General features: G+C 26.5%; 3 protein-coding genes across 4 annotated transcripts; 1 reads left to right on the forward strand and 2 right to left on the reverse strand.

Annotated features, from left to right (window-relative positions):
- Positions 1-829: 829 nt before the first annotated feature.
- On the forward strand, positions 830-7,582 carry LOC101511600 (uncharacterized). 2 transcript variants are annotated; one of them, XM_012712627.3, is made up of 10 exons: positions 830-1,154; positions 1,393-1,559; positions 2,463-2,561; positions 2,665-2,733; positions 2,810-2,950; positions 3,037-3,126; positions 3,413-3,580; positions 4,620-4,695; positions 4,771-4,902; positions 7,442-7,582. In XM_012712627.3, the coding sequence occupies exons 1-9, from the start codon at positions 896-898 to the stop codon at positions 4,896-4,898; spliced, it is 1,197 nt and encodes a 398-aa protein (XP_012568081.1). In that variant the 5' UTR covers positions 830-895; the 3' UTR covers positions 4,899-4,902; positions 7,442-7,582. The 2 variants fall into 2 exon arrangements, with proteins under 2 accessions (XP_012568081.1, XP_012568080.1); XM_012712626.3 differs by lacking the exon at positions 7,442-7,582 and having other exon boundaries at positions 4,771-5,070.
- A 1,244-nt stretch (positions 7,583-8,826) lies between these two features.
- On the reverse strand, positions 8,827-10,928 carry LOC101491297 (serine/threonine-protein kinase PBL36-like). Its single transcript, XM_027331762.2, has 3 exons — positions 10,800-10,928; positions 10,418-10,541; positions 8,827-9,564 (listed from the first exon to the last, which is right to left on the reverse strand). Exons 1-3 carry the CDS (start codon positions 10,905-10,907, stop codon positions 9,008-9,010), a joined length of 789 nt encoding a protein of 262 aa, XP_027187563.2. The 5' UTR covers positions 10,908-10,928; the 3' UTR covers positions 8,827-9,007.
- A 111-nt stretch (positions 10,929-11,039) lies between these two features.
- Positions 11,040-13,672, reverse strand: LOC140919310 (serine/threonine-protein kinase PBL35-like). Its single transcript, XM_073365143.1, has 3 exons — positions 13,483-13,672; positions 11,698-11,999; positions 11,040-11,207 (listed from the first exon to the last, which is right to left on the reverse strand). The coding sequence occupies exons 1-3, from the start codon at positions 13,670-13,672 to the stop codon at positions 11,040-11,042; spliced, it is 660 nt and encodes a 219-aa protein (XP_073221244.1).
- Positions 13,673-21,872: the final 8,200 nt, after the last annotated feature.

The following is a 21,872-nucleotide window of genomic DNA, read 5'->3' on the forward strand; positions in this document are numbered from 1 at the left end:
TTTAGATAAGAATCATGCATGCTTGCATTGCTTTGATTTAAACAAATAGCTTCTTTACTTTCTAGAAGATTATGAGAGTATGGTTTCAACTACTCTAATCTTTTTTGACATTTTGATCTCCATCCCACTACTTTGATTGTCATTTTAAAATTTTGAAACAATACTCTTTATTTTGTTGTATTTTTTAGAATAACATTTTTAGCATTTACTTTTTATTTCGTACTAAAATGTCATATATAAGTAAATGTTTAGATTTACTTTTTTGTGAGATGTAAAAATAAATTTAAATACCTTAAATTAATTTTGACTGAGGGTATTTAAAGGTAATTGATTTTGTCTTCTAGATCTCTAATATTTTTTTGTTAAAATATGATAAATTTGAAAGTGAATCATTTTTATAGTGATAAAATATGTATTAGGTTTAAAATTTATTTAAAATTTTTAAATAACGACGATGATATTCTTTAAAAATATAAATCAATAATTTTTTTTTATTTTTATATTTAAAACAATAACTTAATTGATGTTGGTCTGATAAATTAAATTTTAAAAAATATATAATTTTTTCTTTATTTATATTGAACTAATTTTGATCGACTTATTTTTTTAATAATAAAAATTAACATTAATGTTTATTAAAGAATTAAATGATTTTAATTACAAATTCACGTATAAAATAAAATAAAAAATAATTAATAAAACGACGTTTTAAAAATTTTATTTGAAAATTTGAAAGTTATTGTTGAATTTTACTTTTAAGTAAGTACATCAAAATCAAAATATAAACCACTTTATATTTAATTAATTTTTAAATAAAATCAATTTTTAAAATTGATGTGAGAAACACAAAGAAAAGGGATGAAGAAAGTTGGTTGGTGGTGGTGACAAAGAGAGGATGGCTATGCTGTCGTCACACATTCGCTTCGCACACTTCACTTCTTCATCTCTTTCTTCTTTGCGCCACAATTCTTGTTCTTCAATGTCTTCTTCTTCTTCTTCTTCTTGGATACCGTTTCAGGACACAGATCATACAAAATCGAAGAAGGTATGGATATGGACAAAGAACAAGCAGGTCATTACTGCAGCTGTCGAGAGAGGATGGAATACTTTCATTTTTCCTTCACACCTTCCTCAACTTGCCAGTGATTGTTCATGTAATTTCTACTCTCTATTTTTTTCTCCTTTTCATTCTTTGCAATTTAATTTTATCCTATTTTGTTGTCTCTTTTATTGGTGTATTTTTATCATTTTGATATTTTCAATGACTATTATAACATTGCCTCACACATTAAAATTACTATTTACTATGGAGTTTGAGTAATGTTGGTGATTTGGATTATGTAACATGTCTAATTTAACGAAATTTGGAATTTTGGACATGATGGAGTACAGCCACTGCATTAATCTGTCCTCTTTTTGCAACTGAGAGAGAGATTTTGGATGTAGAGAATAAAAGGGTAGCTGCAATTTTCGATATTTCGACTCCGGAGGAACTAGAGCGACTTAGGCCTGAGGATGAGCAGGCACCAAACATTGTAGTTAATTTACTGGATTGGCAGGTATGCTTCAAACTGCTGTGAGAATTTTGATTGAGTATTTAGAATGCTTATATCATCCATTGATTATTTTGATTGTAGTTTATTAGTTGTGCTGTTTTCTACTTGTTGAAGTGCAGTTACTTATATAGGAAGTGAAGAGTTGTTGCAAGTTAATGCTAAATCTCGTTATAGATTTGATTGTAGACATCAAGTTGTGGATATAGGCTTAGATTTATCAGTTGCAATCAGTGACTTGTTGAAAAGATGGTGGATAACTTCAGCTACTGTGTTGTCAATTGCGGATAGTGTAAAATAGCGGTTTGTTCCGCTACAGTGCTATAGTACCACTGTTGCAGTTATTTGACAATGCTTTATACTAAATAGCGATCGTAGAACAATAGCGATTTGTTCAAATTCCACTACGCTGTAGTAGAATTTTGCCGCTATAACTGCTATTTGATAACACAGTACTGACGTCGGCTAGTTTTATTTTGTCTGAAATTGCCGTGTTTGGATTTACCTCTGAATGTTTTGATTCTTTGATTAGTTTTATGTTTATTATTAATATAGTCCCTATACTTTATATGGAAGTTTTTCTGCCTGTGTCTGAGAAGTGATAACCATAATATCAAGGATGCAGTTACGCCATTAATGAACTTCTTCACAATTTAATTGCATTCACTTGGCGACTCTTTGAAAACAATGGTTTGTTTACAATAATTTGTAGTAAATAGTGGCGCAACGTAGTGGAATTGAGCAAATTGCTATTGATACATGATATGTTATTTATTACAAAGTTTTGTCAAATAGCGGCATTATAGCACTTGTAGCGTGGCAGAATTTGAATAAACTGCAATTTTCCGCGATCCGCGACACTGATAATATACAAAAATGTTAAAGTTTTCTGTGTATACAATTGCTCAGGTTATACCTGCAGAAAATATAATTGCTGCATTTCAAAACAGCCAAAAGAGTGTGTTTGCGATCTCGGGTAATACGTCTGAAGCTCAGATATTTCTCGAGGTATACAATATGAGATCAATGAAGTTAACTTTTCAAGCTTAAAACTCAAGTAACTGCATACAACTCTCCTTACAATTGCATTGCACCCTTTTGAATTTTATAGGCACTTGAACATGGTTTAGATGGCATAGTTTTGAAAGTTGAAGATGTTGAGCCTATTCTTGAGCTAAAGGTATATTTCTATGCCTATTTGAACCTTCTTCTTGAGTAATGAAGATTGACCTCTTATTTCAGTTCGAAACTTTCAGGAATATTTCGACCGAAGAACAGAAGAAAGCAATTTATTGAACTTGACCAAAGCCACCGTGACAAACATTCAAGTAGCTGGAATGGGCGATCGCGTTTGTGTCGATCTTTGCAGTCTCATGAAACCTGGTGAAGGACTTCTCGTATGTATATATATTCATTTCCTCTTTGAAGGTTCTTCATCAATCGGGTGAAGCCGCCATTTTTATAAGCCGGAAAATTTCTTTAGGTTGGATCTTTTGCTAGAGGATTATTTCTTGTTCACTCAGAATGTTTGGAGTCAAATTACATTGCAAGCAGACCTTTTCGGGTGAATGCGGTAAGTTGTGACTTCAAATCTTCTGAAAAGTACCTTCACATCACAAGGGTATTTTTGAAATATCCATACATAAAATGACACACTATATACACTACTTACTTTTCTTAATATATTTTGCTTTGCACTAAATCATGACTCATTTAATTTTCAAAGCAGATTTTAGTATAATGGTGCATTACTCTTGATCACTTTTTTCCTTCTATTTTTCATGAAAAACCAATATAATGTACATGTTCAAGTGAAGTTATGTGATGAATCACTTTTCACCAGTTACTTATCATAACAGGGACCAGTGCATGCTTACGTCGCGGTTCCCGGAGGCCGAACAAGCTACCTGTCGGAATTAAAATCAGGAAAAGAAGTGATTGTGGTTGATCAGCAGGGTCGGCAGAGAATTTCAATTGTCGGGCGTGTAAAGATTGAAAGTAGACCACTAATCCTTGTGGAGGCAAAGGTTTGTGTATGCATTAATGGAAATTATTGAAATGAAAAATGCTACTCCCTTTGTCTCATTTTATCTGTCTAAATTTGAATATTTACTTGTTTCATACTATTTAATAACGGAGCTATGGCACTGTATCGTACATATTATGAACAATCAGATATTTTTTGCAATCTGCGATCCACAACATTGCCACTGAATATATTGTAGTATTTTAGTGTATCGTCTCTAAAGCTTTTATTTTAAAATAAACTGCTATTTAAAATAGCTGTTTAGACTGTTTTTTAGATAGTCTATATCTAGCATCCAAAAATAAATGTATACTCTATTGGTACATTGAGTTTCTCAGTCTATGTCATCAATAAAAATATGAAAAAGCCTTAAGGAATGTATTTTAAGATTGCATTTTGAATGTGAATGTTGCATTTAATGTTGTCTTTATTTTGAGAAATATTAAATTGTACAGCCATAGTCATTAATATATGATAGATATACCCTCTGAAATTTAGAAGTTGAAGATGCAAATTGTGAGTGGATTTCAAACCTGAAATATTGTTATGCGATTTTGTCAAATCAATTGGTCTGAATTTTTATGATGGAACCATATAATATTTTCAATTATGTTTCATTTTTAGAACAAGTATGGCAACAAAGAACAATGTTATTATTTTGTAACTTGTTAACAACTCAAAGTTCATAATTATTTCTATTTTCTTTTATTGTTGTTTGTTGGTACTGATGCTAGTGCCCGTCTGGATTGCTTTATTTGATCTTATCTACTGACATGACACAAGTGCTTGTGAGACTGTATTAGAGGACTTATTGAAACAATTTTTGACATGTGTATAAGTTGTTTTCAGCTTTTTTCCACAAGCTCTCTAGGATAATTTATGGAAAAAACTTATAGCTAATACGAAAACATATTGACTTTGTTTTATCTTTTATTATAGAAATAACTTATACATAAACACTTATATGATAAGCATTTACGCCATAAGCGCTTAATTAAGTTGTTTATTTGGACTTAGTCATATTAATTGTGTCATTTCAGACAGATTCAGACAATCAAGCCATCAGCATGCTTTTACAGAATGCAGAAACAGTTGCTTTGGTTTGTCCCTCACAAGGTAATTCAATTTGTTTCTCTATTTTCTGTTAGTATCTTCTGAGTTTCAACAAGTGTTGTCTGTTTCATTATTCAGGAAATACACTGTCAAAAACATCTGTTCCAGTGACTTCACTAAAAGTTGGAGATGGAGTTCTTTTGAGAGTTCAAGGAGCAGCTCGGCATACCGGAATAGAGATTCAAGAATTTATAGTTGAGAAATGAACAAGTAATAATAATATGTATGTTAGATAATATTATTATATATTAGTAGTAAGGGTATTTTAGACAATTCTAGACAATTCTATTTTCTTATATATATACTCAGTGTAACCCTATTAACTTCAGTTTTGGTTTATTATATGATATGAAACCCTAGAGTGGTTGTTTTCTCTTCTTCCTCTTTCTTCCTCTTTTCATTGTTAACATGGTATCTAGAGCCTATTTCGATCCTCATTGAACGATCCCGCCTCTATTCCGCTGTCGAGTTCCCAACAATTAGGGAATATAATTATAGTTTATCTTTTCTAACATTCCAATATTCAGTGAGATTTTCCGTGTCCCAATTCTGCTTTACCCTTTCTTTGTAGCTTTTCGTTTATTTTTAGTAGATCAATAAAAAAAAAAAAAAATTATTAGGGTTCTATAAACCTTTCCACAAGCCATTAGGGTTTGACGCTCTAACCAACCGAGCTAAAAAGAACAATGGGCGGTAAAGTTTACTTTGAGAATCATTATTATTTGCATGGTTATTGGGGGAGTTTGATTGATCGTTATGAAGAGATGATTGAGAATTATCATCCTGGGATCTACCGTAGAGAAGAGAGAGAGACTATTTTGATAGAAAAGGCAACCACCAAAAGAGAAAAGAGAAGAGTAACCTTGTTCCCGATTTTGTTAAATCAGTCTCACAAAAACATCGATTGCGCATTCGTTAACCGTTGGATTTGGCTGATTTTTGGACAGAAGGTTCACAACATTCAGGTCTTCGTCTTCAACGGTTGGATCGGTAAAACGACGTCTGTAGGGGGAGAAATCGTGTTCGCACAGCACCAGGTTATCCCTAATTTATTTTGTCTCAGTGATTGTGTTTGTCTCATTATTTGTATGGCTTTGAGAGAAGGTTTGGAGGTTCATTGTGTTGTTTTGAAAAATGGGTTTTGTGTTAATTTGTATGTTGGGACTTCTTTGGTTGAAATGTTTGTGAGAAGTTTGGTTTCTTGGACTGCTGTTATTGTTGGGTTTGCTAGGTGTGGGGATATGAGTGAGGCCAGGAAGCTTTTTGATGTTATGCCTGATAGAGATATTGTTGCTTCTAATGTTATGATTGATGGGTATGTGAAAATGGGGTGTATGGATTTGGCGAGGGATTTGTTTGATAAGATGAAGGATAAGAATGTTATTTCTTGGACTAGTATGGTTCATGGTTATTGTGAGGATGATGATGTTGTGGTGGGTAGGTTTATATTTGATTGTATGTCTGTCAAGAATGTGCTTAGTTGGAATGCTTTGATAAATGGTTATGGTGTCAATGGTTGTGCGAAGGAAGCGTTAGAAGTATTCGCAGCAATGTTACGGGAAGGATTTGAACCGAATGAGATAACAATGACTAGTGTGTTATCTGCTTGCAACCATTGTGGTTTGGTAGAGGAAGGAAGAAGATGCTTCAAAGAAATGGAGAGATTTGGAATTGTGCCTCAGATTGAGCATTATGGTTGTATGATTGACCTTCTAGGAAGGGTTGGATACTTGGATGAGGCTGAAAATTTGATCTTCTGTGTCGTCGCTCTGTCTGTTGCTTCTTCTGTTTGATTGCTAATCTCTCTAGTGATTTGCTTTGTTGCTTCTCTCTTTGTTTAGTTTGGTTTGATATGATTTAGTTTTGTTTGGTTCTATTTGGTTTGGTTTGTTTGGTTTTGGTTTCGTGGTGCTACTTCTTTGGTGGTTCCTATCTGTTGATTTTGATATGGTTGTTGCTCCTTGGTTTGTTTGGTTTTGGTTTCGTGGTGCTACTTCTTTGGTGGTTCCTATCTGTTGATTTTGATATGGTTGTTGCTCCTTGGTTTGTTTGGATTTGGTTTCGTGGTGCTACTTCTTTGGTGGTTCCTATCTGTTGATTTTGATATGGTTGTTGCTCCTTGGTTTGTTTGGATTTGGTTTCGTGGTGCTACTTCTTTGGTTGTTCCTATCAGTTGATTTTGATATGGTTGTTGCTCCTTTTTTGATCGCTTCTTTTTCGGTTTGATTTTTTTGTTGGCTTGGTTCTTCTCTTTGATTGTTGCTTCTTCTTTGGTGACATCCCTCTTGTCCCCCCGGCTGTCCAACCACCTCCTGCGATTGTTGATCCTCCTCGTTACCCCTCTCGTCATCATCTTCAGCATAGAATCATTACTCTACCGTTTGTCTCTTCTTCTTTACAGATTGTTGATTTGTTCACAAAGATGCATTCCATTAAACGTTTTCGTTTTTTTTAGTTGACAAACTCTCGATGCTCCATGTTAATGCATCGTGAGTTTGAGGGGAGATGTTAGATAATATTATTATATATTAGTAGTAAGGGTATTTTAGACAATTCTAGACAATTCTATTTTCTTATATATATACTCAGTGTAACCCTATTAACTTCAGTTTTGGTTTATTATATGATATGAAACCCTAGAGTGGTTGTTTTCTCTTCTTCCTCTTTCTTCCTCTTTTCATTGTTAACAATGTATTCATCAAATTGTAATTTTTATTCAATTTGTGTACTCATCTTTTTTCATTTGCAGCTTTGATGCTAGCTAGAGTGGTTTGTGGTTTTTTGGCTTGAGACATGGAAAGGGGAAGGTTATATTTTACTCTTCAAAATGATGAGGTAGCTATGGAGGAGTGTTTATCAAATAGGAGTTACAGCAACGCTATAGCATTATATTATAGTGTAACGGAATTTGAATAAATCACTAATATTATGCATAAGTTATTTAGTACAAAGTGTTGTCAAATGGTGATTCTATAGCACTGTAGTGCCATTAAATTTGAACAAATATATATTTTTCATGATGTTCTGCGATTTGGAGAGTTTGGTTAGACCAACAAGATTGTACGAGATTTATTTTTCTTAGACCTTATAACAAAAACATTAAAATAAATGTTCATTCAATCTCATTTTTTTGGCTTTTTAGCAGATTTTTACTTTTGATAGTGTAAAATACACAACTGAGTTTTAACTTTAACTAGCGACAATGTATTTGGAGACGAAGAAGCAAAATCAAGAGCGGAACATTCACTAAACATTAAAAACCTTTTCTCATTAGAAATTTGTTGTTGATTTAACAAAATTGAATAAACTATAAGTGGCTTAGGAAATAATGTTTACCAATTTTAAGTATACCTTCTTTAATATTGTTTTTTCTTTTTGTATAATAATACATCTATATTCTAAATCTTCCTAGCAATTAAACAATTAGTATATCAATGATAATGAAAATATAGTTGGCATTTAATGTTGAAGAAGTTATTTAGTGAATATATTTCATAGTTTTGCAACTTAAAAATATAAAATGGAATCATTTAGTTCATAAGTAGCATTAGATTTTTTTTACCGAAAAATTAGCACTATAGATTTAGTGCTAGTATTTCTGCTTTTACACAATATTTTTGGCTTTTAAAATAATTAATTCGTAACATTAATAAGGAATCAATACACCATATAGTTTGCTTCTATTGGTATTGAAATACTTATTAATTTTTCTAAAAACAAGTAAAAGTGGGTGATGTAAATATGCTCACACTTAAAACTCAAATTGCTATTGCATAGAGCACATAAAGGCATGTTTAGTTGGAAAATATATAAAAATATCCTTTATTTAAAATTTTCAAAGATTTGTATTAAAACTAGTGATAAAATCAAGTTATTTTCATTGTTTTCTAATTAAATTTTGAAAAATCACAAAAATAAAACAATCTAACATTTTCATAAATAAAAATAAAAGCATAAAAAATACTTTCTCAAATCAATCCTTAGCTTAGATTTTCAAAATAATTAATCCATGCAAAATAACAACAATTAAAAAAGACATAATAGGAAAGCCAATTAAGAAACTAAAACAATTCATATAGTCTTAAAATCAAATAAACCAACATGAAGCAATGAAAACTCCATCAACCTCACAATTTGTCTCATGATTCAAAACCTAAACAAATGATAAAAGCCTAGAATTAAAGGCTATAAAAGTTGGTCCAGAAAACCATAAAAGATAATTAAGTTTTGGTTTTAAAAAAGTCACTACTTAAACAATATCATAATCCCAAAGTCTAAGATAAGATTATGATTCATGCATATCACATGAAACATCTCATGGATTTCCACCACAAGAATTTGGTGAAAGAAAATGGGGAGTACACTTCAAGGGAGAAGCATAAAATTGAGTTGGAGTACTCATTGTAGATGAAGCTGAAGATGACGAACAAACTTTGAGATCATATTTATTAGTACCATTGCCACCACCACCTCCATGTCTAGAAGAACTAGAAGATGACGGACCAACTTGCAAGTCTTTAGACAATAATGGTGGTGGTGGTAACGGCGAACAAGGCATGTCATTATTGTAATCAGGAAGTCTTTTGAGAAGCTTAACAATTTCACTCATTAAAGGTCTTGCTTTTTGGTCACGGTAAAGACAATGTGTAACTATCTTTGTTGCTTTGTATGCACCTCTTGCTGAGTATTGTCCTTCAAGTCTTGGGTCCATTAATTGATAGAATCCTCCTCTAGATTTTAAGTATGGTTTTGCCCATTCCACTAGACTTTGCTCTCTATGCGCCAGCCTTTTATCCATGGCTTTTCGCCCCGTTAACACCTCTAGAAGAACCACGCCGAAGCTATACACATCGCTCTTTGATGTAAGGTGTCCTATAATGTAATAATATTATGTTAATTATCTAATTCTATCTTGTATAACAGTTCTCTCTGAAATGAAATATAAGAAAAATATATTTAAAAATTTATATATTTGTCTAAAATTTAGATTAGACGTATCATATTTTTTAAATATTATTTTTACTTATATTTTATTTTAAAAGTAGAAAATTTCAAACAATATAGAAGAAACTATGGCATATAGTAAGTACCATCGCTAAGTGTTCTTATTGATTAGCTTATGAACAACTAATATACACATTTATGTGTGAATTTGGTTTACAACTTGTATGAAAATAATTTAACCACATAAACGTTTTAATACACTCAATCAATTGGTTATCCATTGTATTTCCTATTTAATCAATGATATATCATGTTGCTAAGATGCAATGAAACTTTAGAAATTGTACAATAATTTAAAGTTTTAAAGTTCAATTGTGATTCTTGATATTATAGAATATTATGATAGACAAATGGCGTGATGCATGACATACAAAGACTTCAAAATCTGGAGGTTAGAGACAGCCAATTACTATAACATTTACCATTTTCAACTATTCACAAAGATTATTAATCTCTACTATTTCAACTATTTTTACATATAACAAGTTTATTTATTTGCTTGTAATTTTCTTCCATAATTCAATATTCTATAGTAAGTAGTATTGCATAATATTCCATATTTCAAATTCTAAATTGAGTGAAATGAAATTTTAAATGAACTAAAAACAAAGTGAACTCAAGTATCATAGCATAATTATTTACAAGAAGTATAATATGGAAGAGAAGAACATAATCTATAATTAATGTATCATCCCAATTTATTAATGTACAAATTAATTACCTGTCATTACATACTCAGGAGCTGCATATCCTTGTGTTCCCATCACTTGAGTTGACACATGAGTCTTGTCTCCATCTGGAGCATCTTTGGCAAGTCCAAAATCAGAAAGTTTTGCATTATATTCCTGAAATATATATAAAAAAAAAATTAAGTTTGAAGAAAATATCAAATACATATGTATTGAACATTTGTCTAATATGGACCTCTAAAAAAATTGTTTAAAGACAAACACTTAAAAAAATAAATTTTATAGTAATATAAAAAAAAATAAAAATATTTTATTAAGTTTTATTGAAAAAGTAAGATATTTTTTTAGACCAATCCCACATTAGATGCATGTTGAATATGGAAAATGCATGAAAAATGAATTAATTAAAGTTACCCCATCCAAAAGGATATTAGAAGTTTTGAAGTCTCTATAGATTAGTGGCTTTTTAGCTTCTTCATGTAGAAATGCAAGCCCTTTTGCAGCACCAAGCATAATTTTCATTCTCACAGCCCATGGAAGAGGTCTAGCTAATCCTTCAAATAAAAGCCATTAATTACATTTTTCAAATAAATAATATTTATTAAAAGACAATAGATATTTATGTCTTGACATGAAAGTACAATTCACATATTTCTACAAAAAAATTAGAAGTTTGAAAACCTTACTCTTAAAAAGATGATTTTCTAGGCTCCCTCTAGGTAGAAATTCATAAACAAGAAGCCTATGTTCTCTTTCAATGCAATAACCAAAAAGTTTAACCAAATTTGGATGTTGGAGGGCACCTAGATGCTTAACTTCAGCCTGCACAAATGACATATTGAAGAGATACAAAAGCTTCGCTAAATCTTAAAATCATGTAAATCAAATAATGTTGTGGAAATAAATAATCATTATATCACTACTAGAAAAATTTAAATTACCAATAGAAATTAAATAGTGGAAAAAATTATATTAATCTCTAATTTAAATTTTTTTATCATAAAGAAACATCACTTTTAGAAAAAGTTGAAATAGTACTTAAGAATTTTGTTATAAACACTAAATTTGCAAATGAATAATATTCATGTTATTTCAATTTAGGTTTAACATGGGTTTTCCATATACTTGAAGAAAAAAAAAGTTAAATTTTCAACAAAAAATACATATTAATATTCAGCTTTAATCATCTCTAGCATTAAGAAAATTAGGGTATAGTTAATTATGAATATATATTTGAAGTTAAACACATTATTTTTGTTTATATAAAAAAAATATAATAATGAGGTTTAAAAATGTTTTTTTTTATAAATACCATCCATTCCTTATGCCCTTGAGAGCCTTCCCTATTGAGAGTCTTGACAGCAACTGGTAGCCCTAATCCAGGTCTTGAAGGGGAGTTATCATCACGATTTATCCAACCTTTGAACACTGTTCCAAACCCTCCTTCACCAAGAAAATACTCTCTTCTGAAATTTCTTGTTGCTATCACTAATTCACGATATGTGTATTGTTTTAGGTGAGAATAGTTATTTATTTCACTTTGAATTAGTGATCTTGAGATTCTTGAGTTACTCTTTCTTTGTGATTTTGGACCACCAACACTAAGCATCTCATCTATAAAATTTCAAGAAAATAAATATATTTCAAAAAATAATATTTATGTTTTTTAACTGCAAAATATTTATATGAAAACATAAATACAAGGAGTACTCAAATTTAATTCAGCAAAATAATAATAACCAGTGGTAGATCTATGCATATTGGTATAGGGGCTCTTGTCTCCACAAAGGAAAAAAATTTACATGCAAATGTATAATAATTTTATTTGATCCCTATAAAAAATAATTCTTATCACTCTATAAAATAATTTTTTTTAAGAAAATAAATTTAGATAAATTATAAGAGACTAGTAGTGAATTGTTTTATCATATATCCTTCTCATTCATAGAATTTTTTTATTATATATAAATTGGTAGCAATTTTTATCATATATCCTTCAAATTTTATCAAGTATTTAACACTAAACACTTAAAATAATGCAAAATATGTCATATCTTAAAAGGAAAAATTGTCCTACATGTTATAGACTATTTTGGGGTGTTTCAAAGTCATAAAATTTTATTTTGTAAATACTTAAAATATTTTTCTTTTATAATTAATATATTATATATCATTTTCTTGCCTCCATTATGTAATATTTCTGAATCTGCCGCAGATAATGATAATGATGACGATAATAATCAACTATTCTAAGAAACCTAACATATAAATTATATACATATTCATGAAGTGTAATTAGTTTTTCATACTCTTTAGGAATATAAGCACTTTATATTTTGTACTAAAAAAAAAACACTCAATATTTCAATTGTATTCAAAATCAAAGGTGGTTAAAATTCAGATAATCAAACTATAACACTTATAATATGATGATATGAATCATGAGTGTGTAGAAATTAAAAAGATAGGGAGAGAGGTGTCAAGTGAATGTTAATTATCAAATAGAAATAAACTGTTTAATAAAAGTAATATAAATTTTTTACCTAAAATAAATTAATTCAAATTATTTTTTAATCATTTTCAAAATAAAAAGAAATTGTTTTCATGGTCAAAAGAAAAGAGAGAGTAAAGAGTTATGCTATAAATTAATCAGTTACAATATTTAGTGTTGCACCAGTCAAACAAAAAATGCATTCTCAATATTTTAATTAATAAAATATTTTTATTCTTTAAATAAGAAAACAAATTCTCTTAGTTTACAATATTTTTGTTCAACCTTTAGAATATTTTATTATAAAATAGAATTGAAACAAATAAATAAATTGCAAATGAAAAAATTAAATCCCTATTCCCTAATATTGAAACCTTCACAGTCTTATGCAAATCATGTTAGCATATGTCCGATCACATTTCTTTGTATATGTTCATATTATCAAATCTCGAACATAACTAAAATTAAGAACATCCAATTTATGAAATATCAAACGATTAAATATGTGTTTTCATTTCATGAAAATTAATATCTTTTATAAAAGAAAAAATGACATAAACTCAAACAAGATTGTAGAAAAATTTAGTAGAAGAAATAAAATGATACCATCTATGTTTTTCTTTATACGAGAGGATCTTTCAGCTTTGGACATGCAAGTAAATAAAACCTTGAGTTTCTTCCAAATTCCAGAATTTTCTCCACGTTTCACACGTTTGTTGTTGTTGGTGTTTTTTCCCTTCTTTTGGTCAACTTTTCTAACCCTTCCAACCTTAGTAGCAACAAAGGGACCAGCCATTTCTTCTTCACTTCATAAACCCTATAAATAAATATTTGACTCAAATTTCAGCACAAAATTCAAAAACAAGAAGAGAGAAAATTAATAGGTGAGTCTTTCTATTGAGAAAGAGAAAAAATGCATTGAAAAGTGGAAAAGTCATACATAGATGTCATCATAAAAACATCAAATTGGATACAAAAAAATTCAGAAAAAAAAATAAATAAAATTTATAAAGACAAAAATTATTATGAAACATAAAATGAATTAGCCCCACATGGAAAAAAATGGTTATAAACAAAAGGGTATAGACCAAGATGGTAAAAGAGAACATTTTTGGAGAGAGAGACTACTTTTTTTTGATATCAAAGAGAGAGAGATTTCTGAAGAGAAAGAAAAGATGCAATTTGCAAATTAAAGTGTTTGTGTGTGTGTGTGTGTTTCAATGAAAAAGAGTTTATATATGTAAATAAATAAAAATGTAAATACATAAAAATGTAAATAAATTTATATGAATGTAACTGAAGTGGCTTGATGAAGAAAGACACGTGACACTCATTCAGATGAAGAAGATAATGAAGAGGGATGCATTTTCTGAGCCCGGTTTTGGTGAGAAAAATTAATAGCAATAAAGAAAAGAAAAAAGAGAGACATAATTTAATGTATTAGTATTATTTATTTGACTAAAGATTATTATTATTATTATTGTTATTATTATTTATTTGACTAAATATTATTATTATTATTAATATTATTTATTTGAATGAATAATGAGAGAATGGGAGGGAAAGTATCTCCTCACTCGTCTAGTAACAATATAATTAATTAGGATGTTCTCCCACAAATTAAAAATTTATTGAATAAATTTTTTATCCGTCTCACGAAAGTCACTTTAATAAAAACAATATCTCTAATACATATTGTATTTAATTTTTAATATATTATTGAATTATTTTTTTAATTGTATCATATAATTAATATTATGTATACATGTTATATTCCATTTGACAAGTTCTGTAACTCAAAAAGAAAATATGTTTACAATATAGATAGTAGAAAATCCATAAATTGCCAATAACAATGATTTTATAAAATTACTATTATCTTTCTTTTGTTTATAAACATTTTTTTTTTTATGTGTAGAATAAGTAAAAGTGTCATTTATGGTGAGACAAAGATGTACTAAGAATTATTATTGATATATCATCATTTAGCTATTCATTTTTTAAAATAAATACGTATATTTTAAAAAATAAAATTAAAAGATAATTTTATAAAGTAAACTAACAGCAGTAAAATGGCCAAAATTTTGGAATTAAGGTAGTAATAAAATTTTCAATGAAAATTAGTCATTGATAGAGACACACACAAATCCTTTCTTTTAAGTATTAAATAATTTTTAAATTTTATAAAAATTTGTAAAATTGATTTATTCAATAATAATTTTTGATTTAACGTTAACTTAACAAAATTTATCGTTTATATTAGATTATTAAACAGAATTATTTTTGAAGTTTACGGATCTCCGGTCTCTATATATACTCTACTTAATGAGAGAGATAATAAGTTGATTTTGAAGAGTAAAAACTCTTTCTATCTTGACTTTCACACGAATTAAAAAATAATAATAATAAATAAAAGAAAAATAATTATGATTTTGGAAAATTATCTTTATTAAGCATTGATGTATTTTGATTATCATAAATGTAAAGTGAAATAATATTAAATTGAGAGTAAAACAAATAACATTAACTATTTTTGTATGCACATTACATTAAAAGTCGAAAGCAATTTTTTTTTTAAGACAAATAGCTTTTATAAATGTGATATTTAATTTGGGATGAATGAATAATAATAAAAATTTATTATTATTAATATAAGGGTTAAATAAATTTATGGTTCTTATAAATGTTATATTTCATTTTTAATTTTCTAAAATTTTCTTCCAATATTTTTTATTAATAATTTTGGTCTATGTTTTTAAGTAAACTATGTGTAGTGTTCGAATTTTTGCAAACATATTTAGAACATTATAAAAATATGTCATACAAAAATGTCGAATTATTAATAAAAGATCAATTAAATATAGATTTTTAAGTGTTAAAAAAAATTATATTTAATTCATCCTTTTATTAAATAATTCTGAATTTTTGGGGAAGAGATTATTAAAATATTTTAAACTAACAAGTAAAAAATATTTGAAAATAACTATTTTAGATGGATTAATAACCAAAATTGTTAATCAAAAATATTTATAAAATATTTGAAATTTTTTTAAAGATTATAAATAAAATATTTATTATTATTATTATTATTATTATTATTATTATTATTATTATTATTATTATTATTATTATTATTATTATTATGACGTGGTAAATAAATGTGGCACAGAAAAAAAAGCTGAAAGCAACTGAAATGTGAGTAATGAAGTCAATATTGAAAGAGATAAACGTCTATGCAGCATAAGCAAAGATTCTACATCCCCCGATCGGGTCTATTTGTGAAAATAATTATCTTAAAATAATTGACATATTCAATTTTTAGAGTCATATTAATAAAATATTTTTTTATAGATATTAGTTACATTTTTTAAATTGTAATCTATAATAATAATATTATATATATATATATATATATATATATTAAGATTCATTGATTCTATTAATAACTCTATGACAGAATATTCCGCATAATAATTCAATATTAATTATGAATTTTAATAATTCAAAAATTGATTATTGTATTAACATATTAATGATTAACCATACAAATTTTTATATAAATATAAAATTTTAATTATATATTTATTTAAATTATTTAATAAAGTATCAAATAATTTTAAAAGTTTATAAAAATTGGTGGAATAAGAATTTTTGTTTTGATTGTTAAATTAGTAAAATTTATTATTTATATTGAATTATTAAGAAAAATAACTCATCACCAAATTATTTTTTGAGTCAACGGAACTCTTTATATATATATATATATATATATATATATTCATATTAATATTTTCTACTTAATTTGCATTTATGATAATAGTAAATATTATATCAATATTTTTGAGGCAATATTATATCAATATTTGATAAAATTAATTTAGTAATTGTATTATTCAAGCTTTTTTAAATATATATATTTTTAATTTATTTGAAATGATATATCAATTATATTGAGATGAAAATGAAGGACCAAACCAAATATTTTTTTTAATATGTGTGAAATGAATCAAAGTGACACGCATTGTATGACAACCACATATATATAGATTGTTTTATTTATTTAAATTACTTTTATATTTGTCATTTGTTATAAATATTATACTACAAAAAAAATGTAAAAACAAATCACTTTGATTACATCACATATATAATTAAAAACAAAGATAAATAAAATATTTAACTTATTTGCTAACAAATGAGATAAGACTCTCTTACCGTAAACAGATAAACAATTAAAATATCAAAAATTTATTTTATTATTATTAAAAATGCATCATTCCTAACTAGCACTTTATCTTATATTAATTACAATTATTCACTTCAACAATTTTTTATATTCTTATTAACAAATTAAAATCAAAACCTATATATGCTGAAAATTTATAGACTTTTCAAACTAAATCTGATTTATGCTGAAAATATTATGTTTGAGGTTTATCTATTACTTATCAAAGGTCCATTATTAAAATTTGGATTGACTTTTTCAAAGTTTGACTTTTTTACAAAAACTACATTTAAACAAATGTAAAAAATTAAATACCAAATATTTATCTTTCTTAATAATTAAAGGATAGTTTAAAAAAATATAAATATAAATATATATATATATATATATATATATATATATATATATATATATATATATATTATTGATGTATATAGAACGAAAATTAATTTTCTAAATTTTTGTGCATCGATGAAATGAGGTTACGTATAGAGACAACAAGGATAATATTATTGTTGCAGAGTAATTAAATGTGGCACAGAAAAAAAAGACAAAAAGCGAACTGAAATGTGAGGAATAAAGTAAATATAGAGAAAACAAAAATGTCTCTACATCCCCAGTCACACAATAACCGGTCTATTTGTGAAAATAATTATTTCAAAACAATTGACGTATTCAATTTTTGAAGTGACATTAACTATTTTTATAATATATTCATAAAAGAAATATATTTAAATATTTTTAAATTAAAATGTTATCACACTAAAACTAAAACTATGTAGGACGATTTTTTCTTTTTAAGATATGATATATTTAATATCATCGTAAGTGTTTAATGTCAAAGATTGATAAAATTATAAGGATATATGATAAAAAATTCTATCAATTTATACATAATAAAAGTTACTATCAATTAAAAAGAATATATATCTTTTATAATTTTTCTTTATAAAAGGGTAAGAATTATATTTTATAAGAGTAAAATAAAAAATAATTAGACACTTATATATGATTTTCCCCCCCTTTTTGTAGAGGCAAGAGCCCCTATACTAATATGCATATATATATCTATATGTGAAAATATGAAATATATCAATTATTTTGATACAAATGTGTAAGACCAAACCAGAGATCAATATATAACCCTGAAACAAACTAAAACGGAAAAAACAATGAAACGTGATGAAAACTAAGCCTAGTATTTTTGGTAGATAAGTTGAAATGAAACAAAATAATTTGAATATATGTTATTCTACCACCATTTTCTTGATATATTCCATCCACATTTTAATTATAGTTTAATGGAAGGTGATAATTTTTTTCCCTGTTGGGCCTAAATTGGCACATACATATCGGGTCCATAACTATTTATTAATTGGGCCATATCTATGGGCCTGGCATAAGCAATGTCGATCGAAAGAATGCATAGTTCTTTTTTTTCTTCGTTCAATATATTTTTTGTTATATAGTGCGGAGTTTTTCTTTTCTTGTATTGATGAATATGATACTGTTCAATTCAAATAGATGACTCTATGTATAATTTATCTATATAAAATACTAATGATTATTTTAGTCGTTTTCATGTCCAATTATACTATTTCGTTGATATCTTGTTATATTTCATTGTTATTATTTTCATTGACATCACATCAATCTTTCATAATCTGTTTATAATCTTTTTTTTTTTACATACTTTTAATAATATTTTACTTTGATGAGATAATTTATCTTAATGAAAATATGTGATAACTTTTATCATAACACCTATATTATCTATTTATAATCTTCAAAATATTCACATTAATTAATCAATAAATACAGTTGGATATTCACATTAATCTTTTGCATTTTTAGGCCCCTATTTGTATCACAAATATTACTTGGCAAACAGTTCGGCCACATCCTCAATAAATTAAAAATAATAATATTAAAATTAATAAAACGAAGTCAAACATACAATTTCATTAAAAAAATGATTCTTTTTAATAGTAATTGAACACAATAACTGACACTCCAAAATATTTCTTTTTAGGTAAGATAAGCTTTAATTTATTTTATTTATACTATAAACAAATGTCTTACGTCAAAATATATGTGACGTCATTTTAGATTATAAATCTTTAATTGTATTTTAATTATTTAAAAATATTTTGAATTATAATTTAATACATGTTAATTAGCAGTATTATCAAAAATCATAAAATTCTTTAAATATAATATTATTTTCTGAACAAAAGAAAAAAAACCTTAATGTAATAAGAAAATCTTTTAATATTCTTACCTTAATAAGAAAACTCTTTTAAGAGCCTTTATTAACAAAACTGATATGACTTTTGCTCAATTATTTGACTCCATTCATTTATAATGGAAATGTTTAAAAGTTGATGATTTTTATTTATGTTTATATATATTATTTAAAGTTATTTCCACGATTTTTTATATCATTTTTTCAGAAATCATTAAGATGAAGTTTATGGTGGTATGATGGTACTTTCTGCTCAATGATTTAGCAAAAATATTATTTAAATTTAGCATATCCTTTGATTTAGTTCCATAAACCCTTAAAACTTCTATTATTATATTATATTATTTTTTGAATTTAATTACTTATTTTATATTTATCTTTTTCTTATAAGTTTTTTTTTTACATATGAGAACTTTTTATATTATCTTTGATACACAATATTTATATAATGTTATTATATAATTTGGGACATACCTTCTAGATTTTCACCTAAATAATATTAACAAAACATGTGACATGATTTGAAAATATTCAACGTAAAAATATCAGCATTTGCTAGTTGAATTAAAACTTAACGATGTCTTTTACAAACTTTTAAAATTATATTTATAGTCTTAAGTAATATTTTATATTTATTTTTTTTACTTATTAGGATAATATTCTTCAATGTTTATTTTTAGTTTTTAATAAATTTTTTAATTTAAAAAGATTATACTATTATACAATTTATACTTGAAGTCTTAGCCCAATAGTAAGAATTTAATTTTGATTAATAAAAAAAATTATCTTCCCAAACTTTTTTTATCGAAAAAATATAATATTATTAATATAAAAATATAACATTATTAATAAAAAATATAAAGTAAATTATAAAATTTTAGTTACATATTTTAAAACAAACAAATCGCAAGTCAACATCTAATAAATAGTATTTTTTTAGTCTATTCTAATAAATATTTTTTTATTATAACTTTAATAGGTTTCAAAATCTTTAAAAAATTTCAAATTTGGGTGGTTCAATTTTAATGAATATTTTTACAAAATATAATTTTTACAATCATTCTTCAATTTGAGATTTTTGTTAGGTTTTTTTAAAATTTTTTTTTTTATAAATAAGATAACTAAAATGAGGAAGAAGAACTCTAAGAATCTTTGTTTGGCAATAAAAGGATTAATACCGGAAAAATATTGCACACCAGTAATATGTTGTAGCTTACATATGTAATTTAATTTGAAGTAAGAGAAAAATTCTATATTTTTAGTTGTTGATTTTAAAATGTTAGACCAACAATGAAAAAAATGACCACATGTAATTTTGTCCTTAATAATTGTAACTTTTTATAATAGTCGATTTTAAATGTTGTGTGCATTCATAATTTATTAATAATATAATATATATTTGGAGACGAGATGTATCATGAGATTGTAATTAAAAGATGTTTAAGTGACAAATAATTACTAAAAAAAGTCACGTTTATTTTTTTAATCATGACCATGCATAATTTGTTTAATTGATAATATTGATTCTTCTTACTCTCTCGTTATATATATATATATATATATACTATAAATAAATATCTTGCATCAAAGAAAATAGTACATTAAACTAGGGCTTGAACAAGTTATATTTTTTTTTATGCGTATAGGAATTTTATTTACTTTTTATTTGAATTTAAATTTTAAAACTATTGTGTTTGTAACATGCTATTTAATATAGGTATTTGAAGTAGTGTTAAAAAATTGAAATTGACATAATAGTTGACCATAAAATAGGAATTCTACACATCATTATTTGGAGAGATATTTGAAGATATACAAGTTTTTATGTAATGAAATTGATGTAAATTTAGTGTGAAATTCATAGGGCACGACTACATCAAAAAGGATGGATAGGTGACATGAAAAATCAGGATTGGATGTTTCGAACAACAACCAAAGAGAAGAAGCTTGAAAACTACCAATGATATTTTATTAGTTTAATAATTTTAATTGTAATTTCATTTTGCATATGTTTCCATTAAGATTTATAGGAAATTATTTTAAAATATATTATTTTGTTGTGTATAATGACTACTAGCAATTTATAAAGTGATAAATAGACGGGACATGTAAGGATTGTTGGTGGATCTTCATAGCATGCTAACAAAACAATATTTCAGCGGTTTAATAATTTTAATAGTAATTTCGTTTTGCATATGCTTTCATTAAGAATTATAGGAAACTATTTTAGAATATATTATTTTGTTATGTATAATGACTACTAGCAATTTATAAAGTGATAAGTAAATATGACATGTAAAGAGTGTTGATGGATCTTCAAAGCATGCTAACAAAAATATTTTGGTACATATTGTCGTGCTCATCATAAGATTGATTTTAAGCTAAATTGTCCTTAACTTAATTTTAGTTAATGTTTTAATCATTTATATTTTTTTTTTCTCGATTTGTTCCTTTATTTTAATTTTGAGAGACAATTTGATCTTTTATATTTTAAAATATCAACAATGTTATCTTTTTTTTTTTTTT

This window comes from Cicer arietinum, chromosome 2 (genome assembly GCF_000331145.2).
Source record: "Cicer arietinum cultivar CDC Frontier isolate Library 1 chromosome 2, Cicar.CDCFrontier_v2.0, whole genome shotgun sequence".
In the NCBI taxonomy this organism is placed as follows: Eukaryota; Viridiplantae; Streptophyta; class Magnoliopsida; order Fabales; family Fabaceae; genus Cicer; species Cicer arietinum.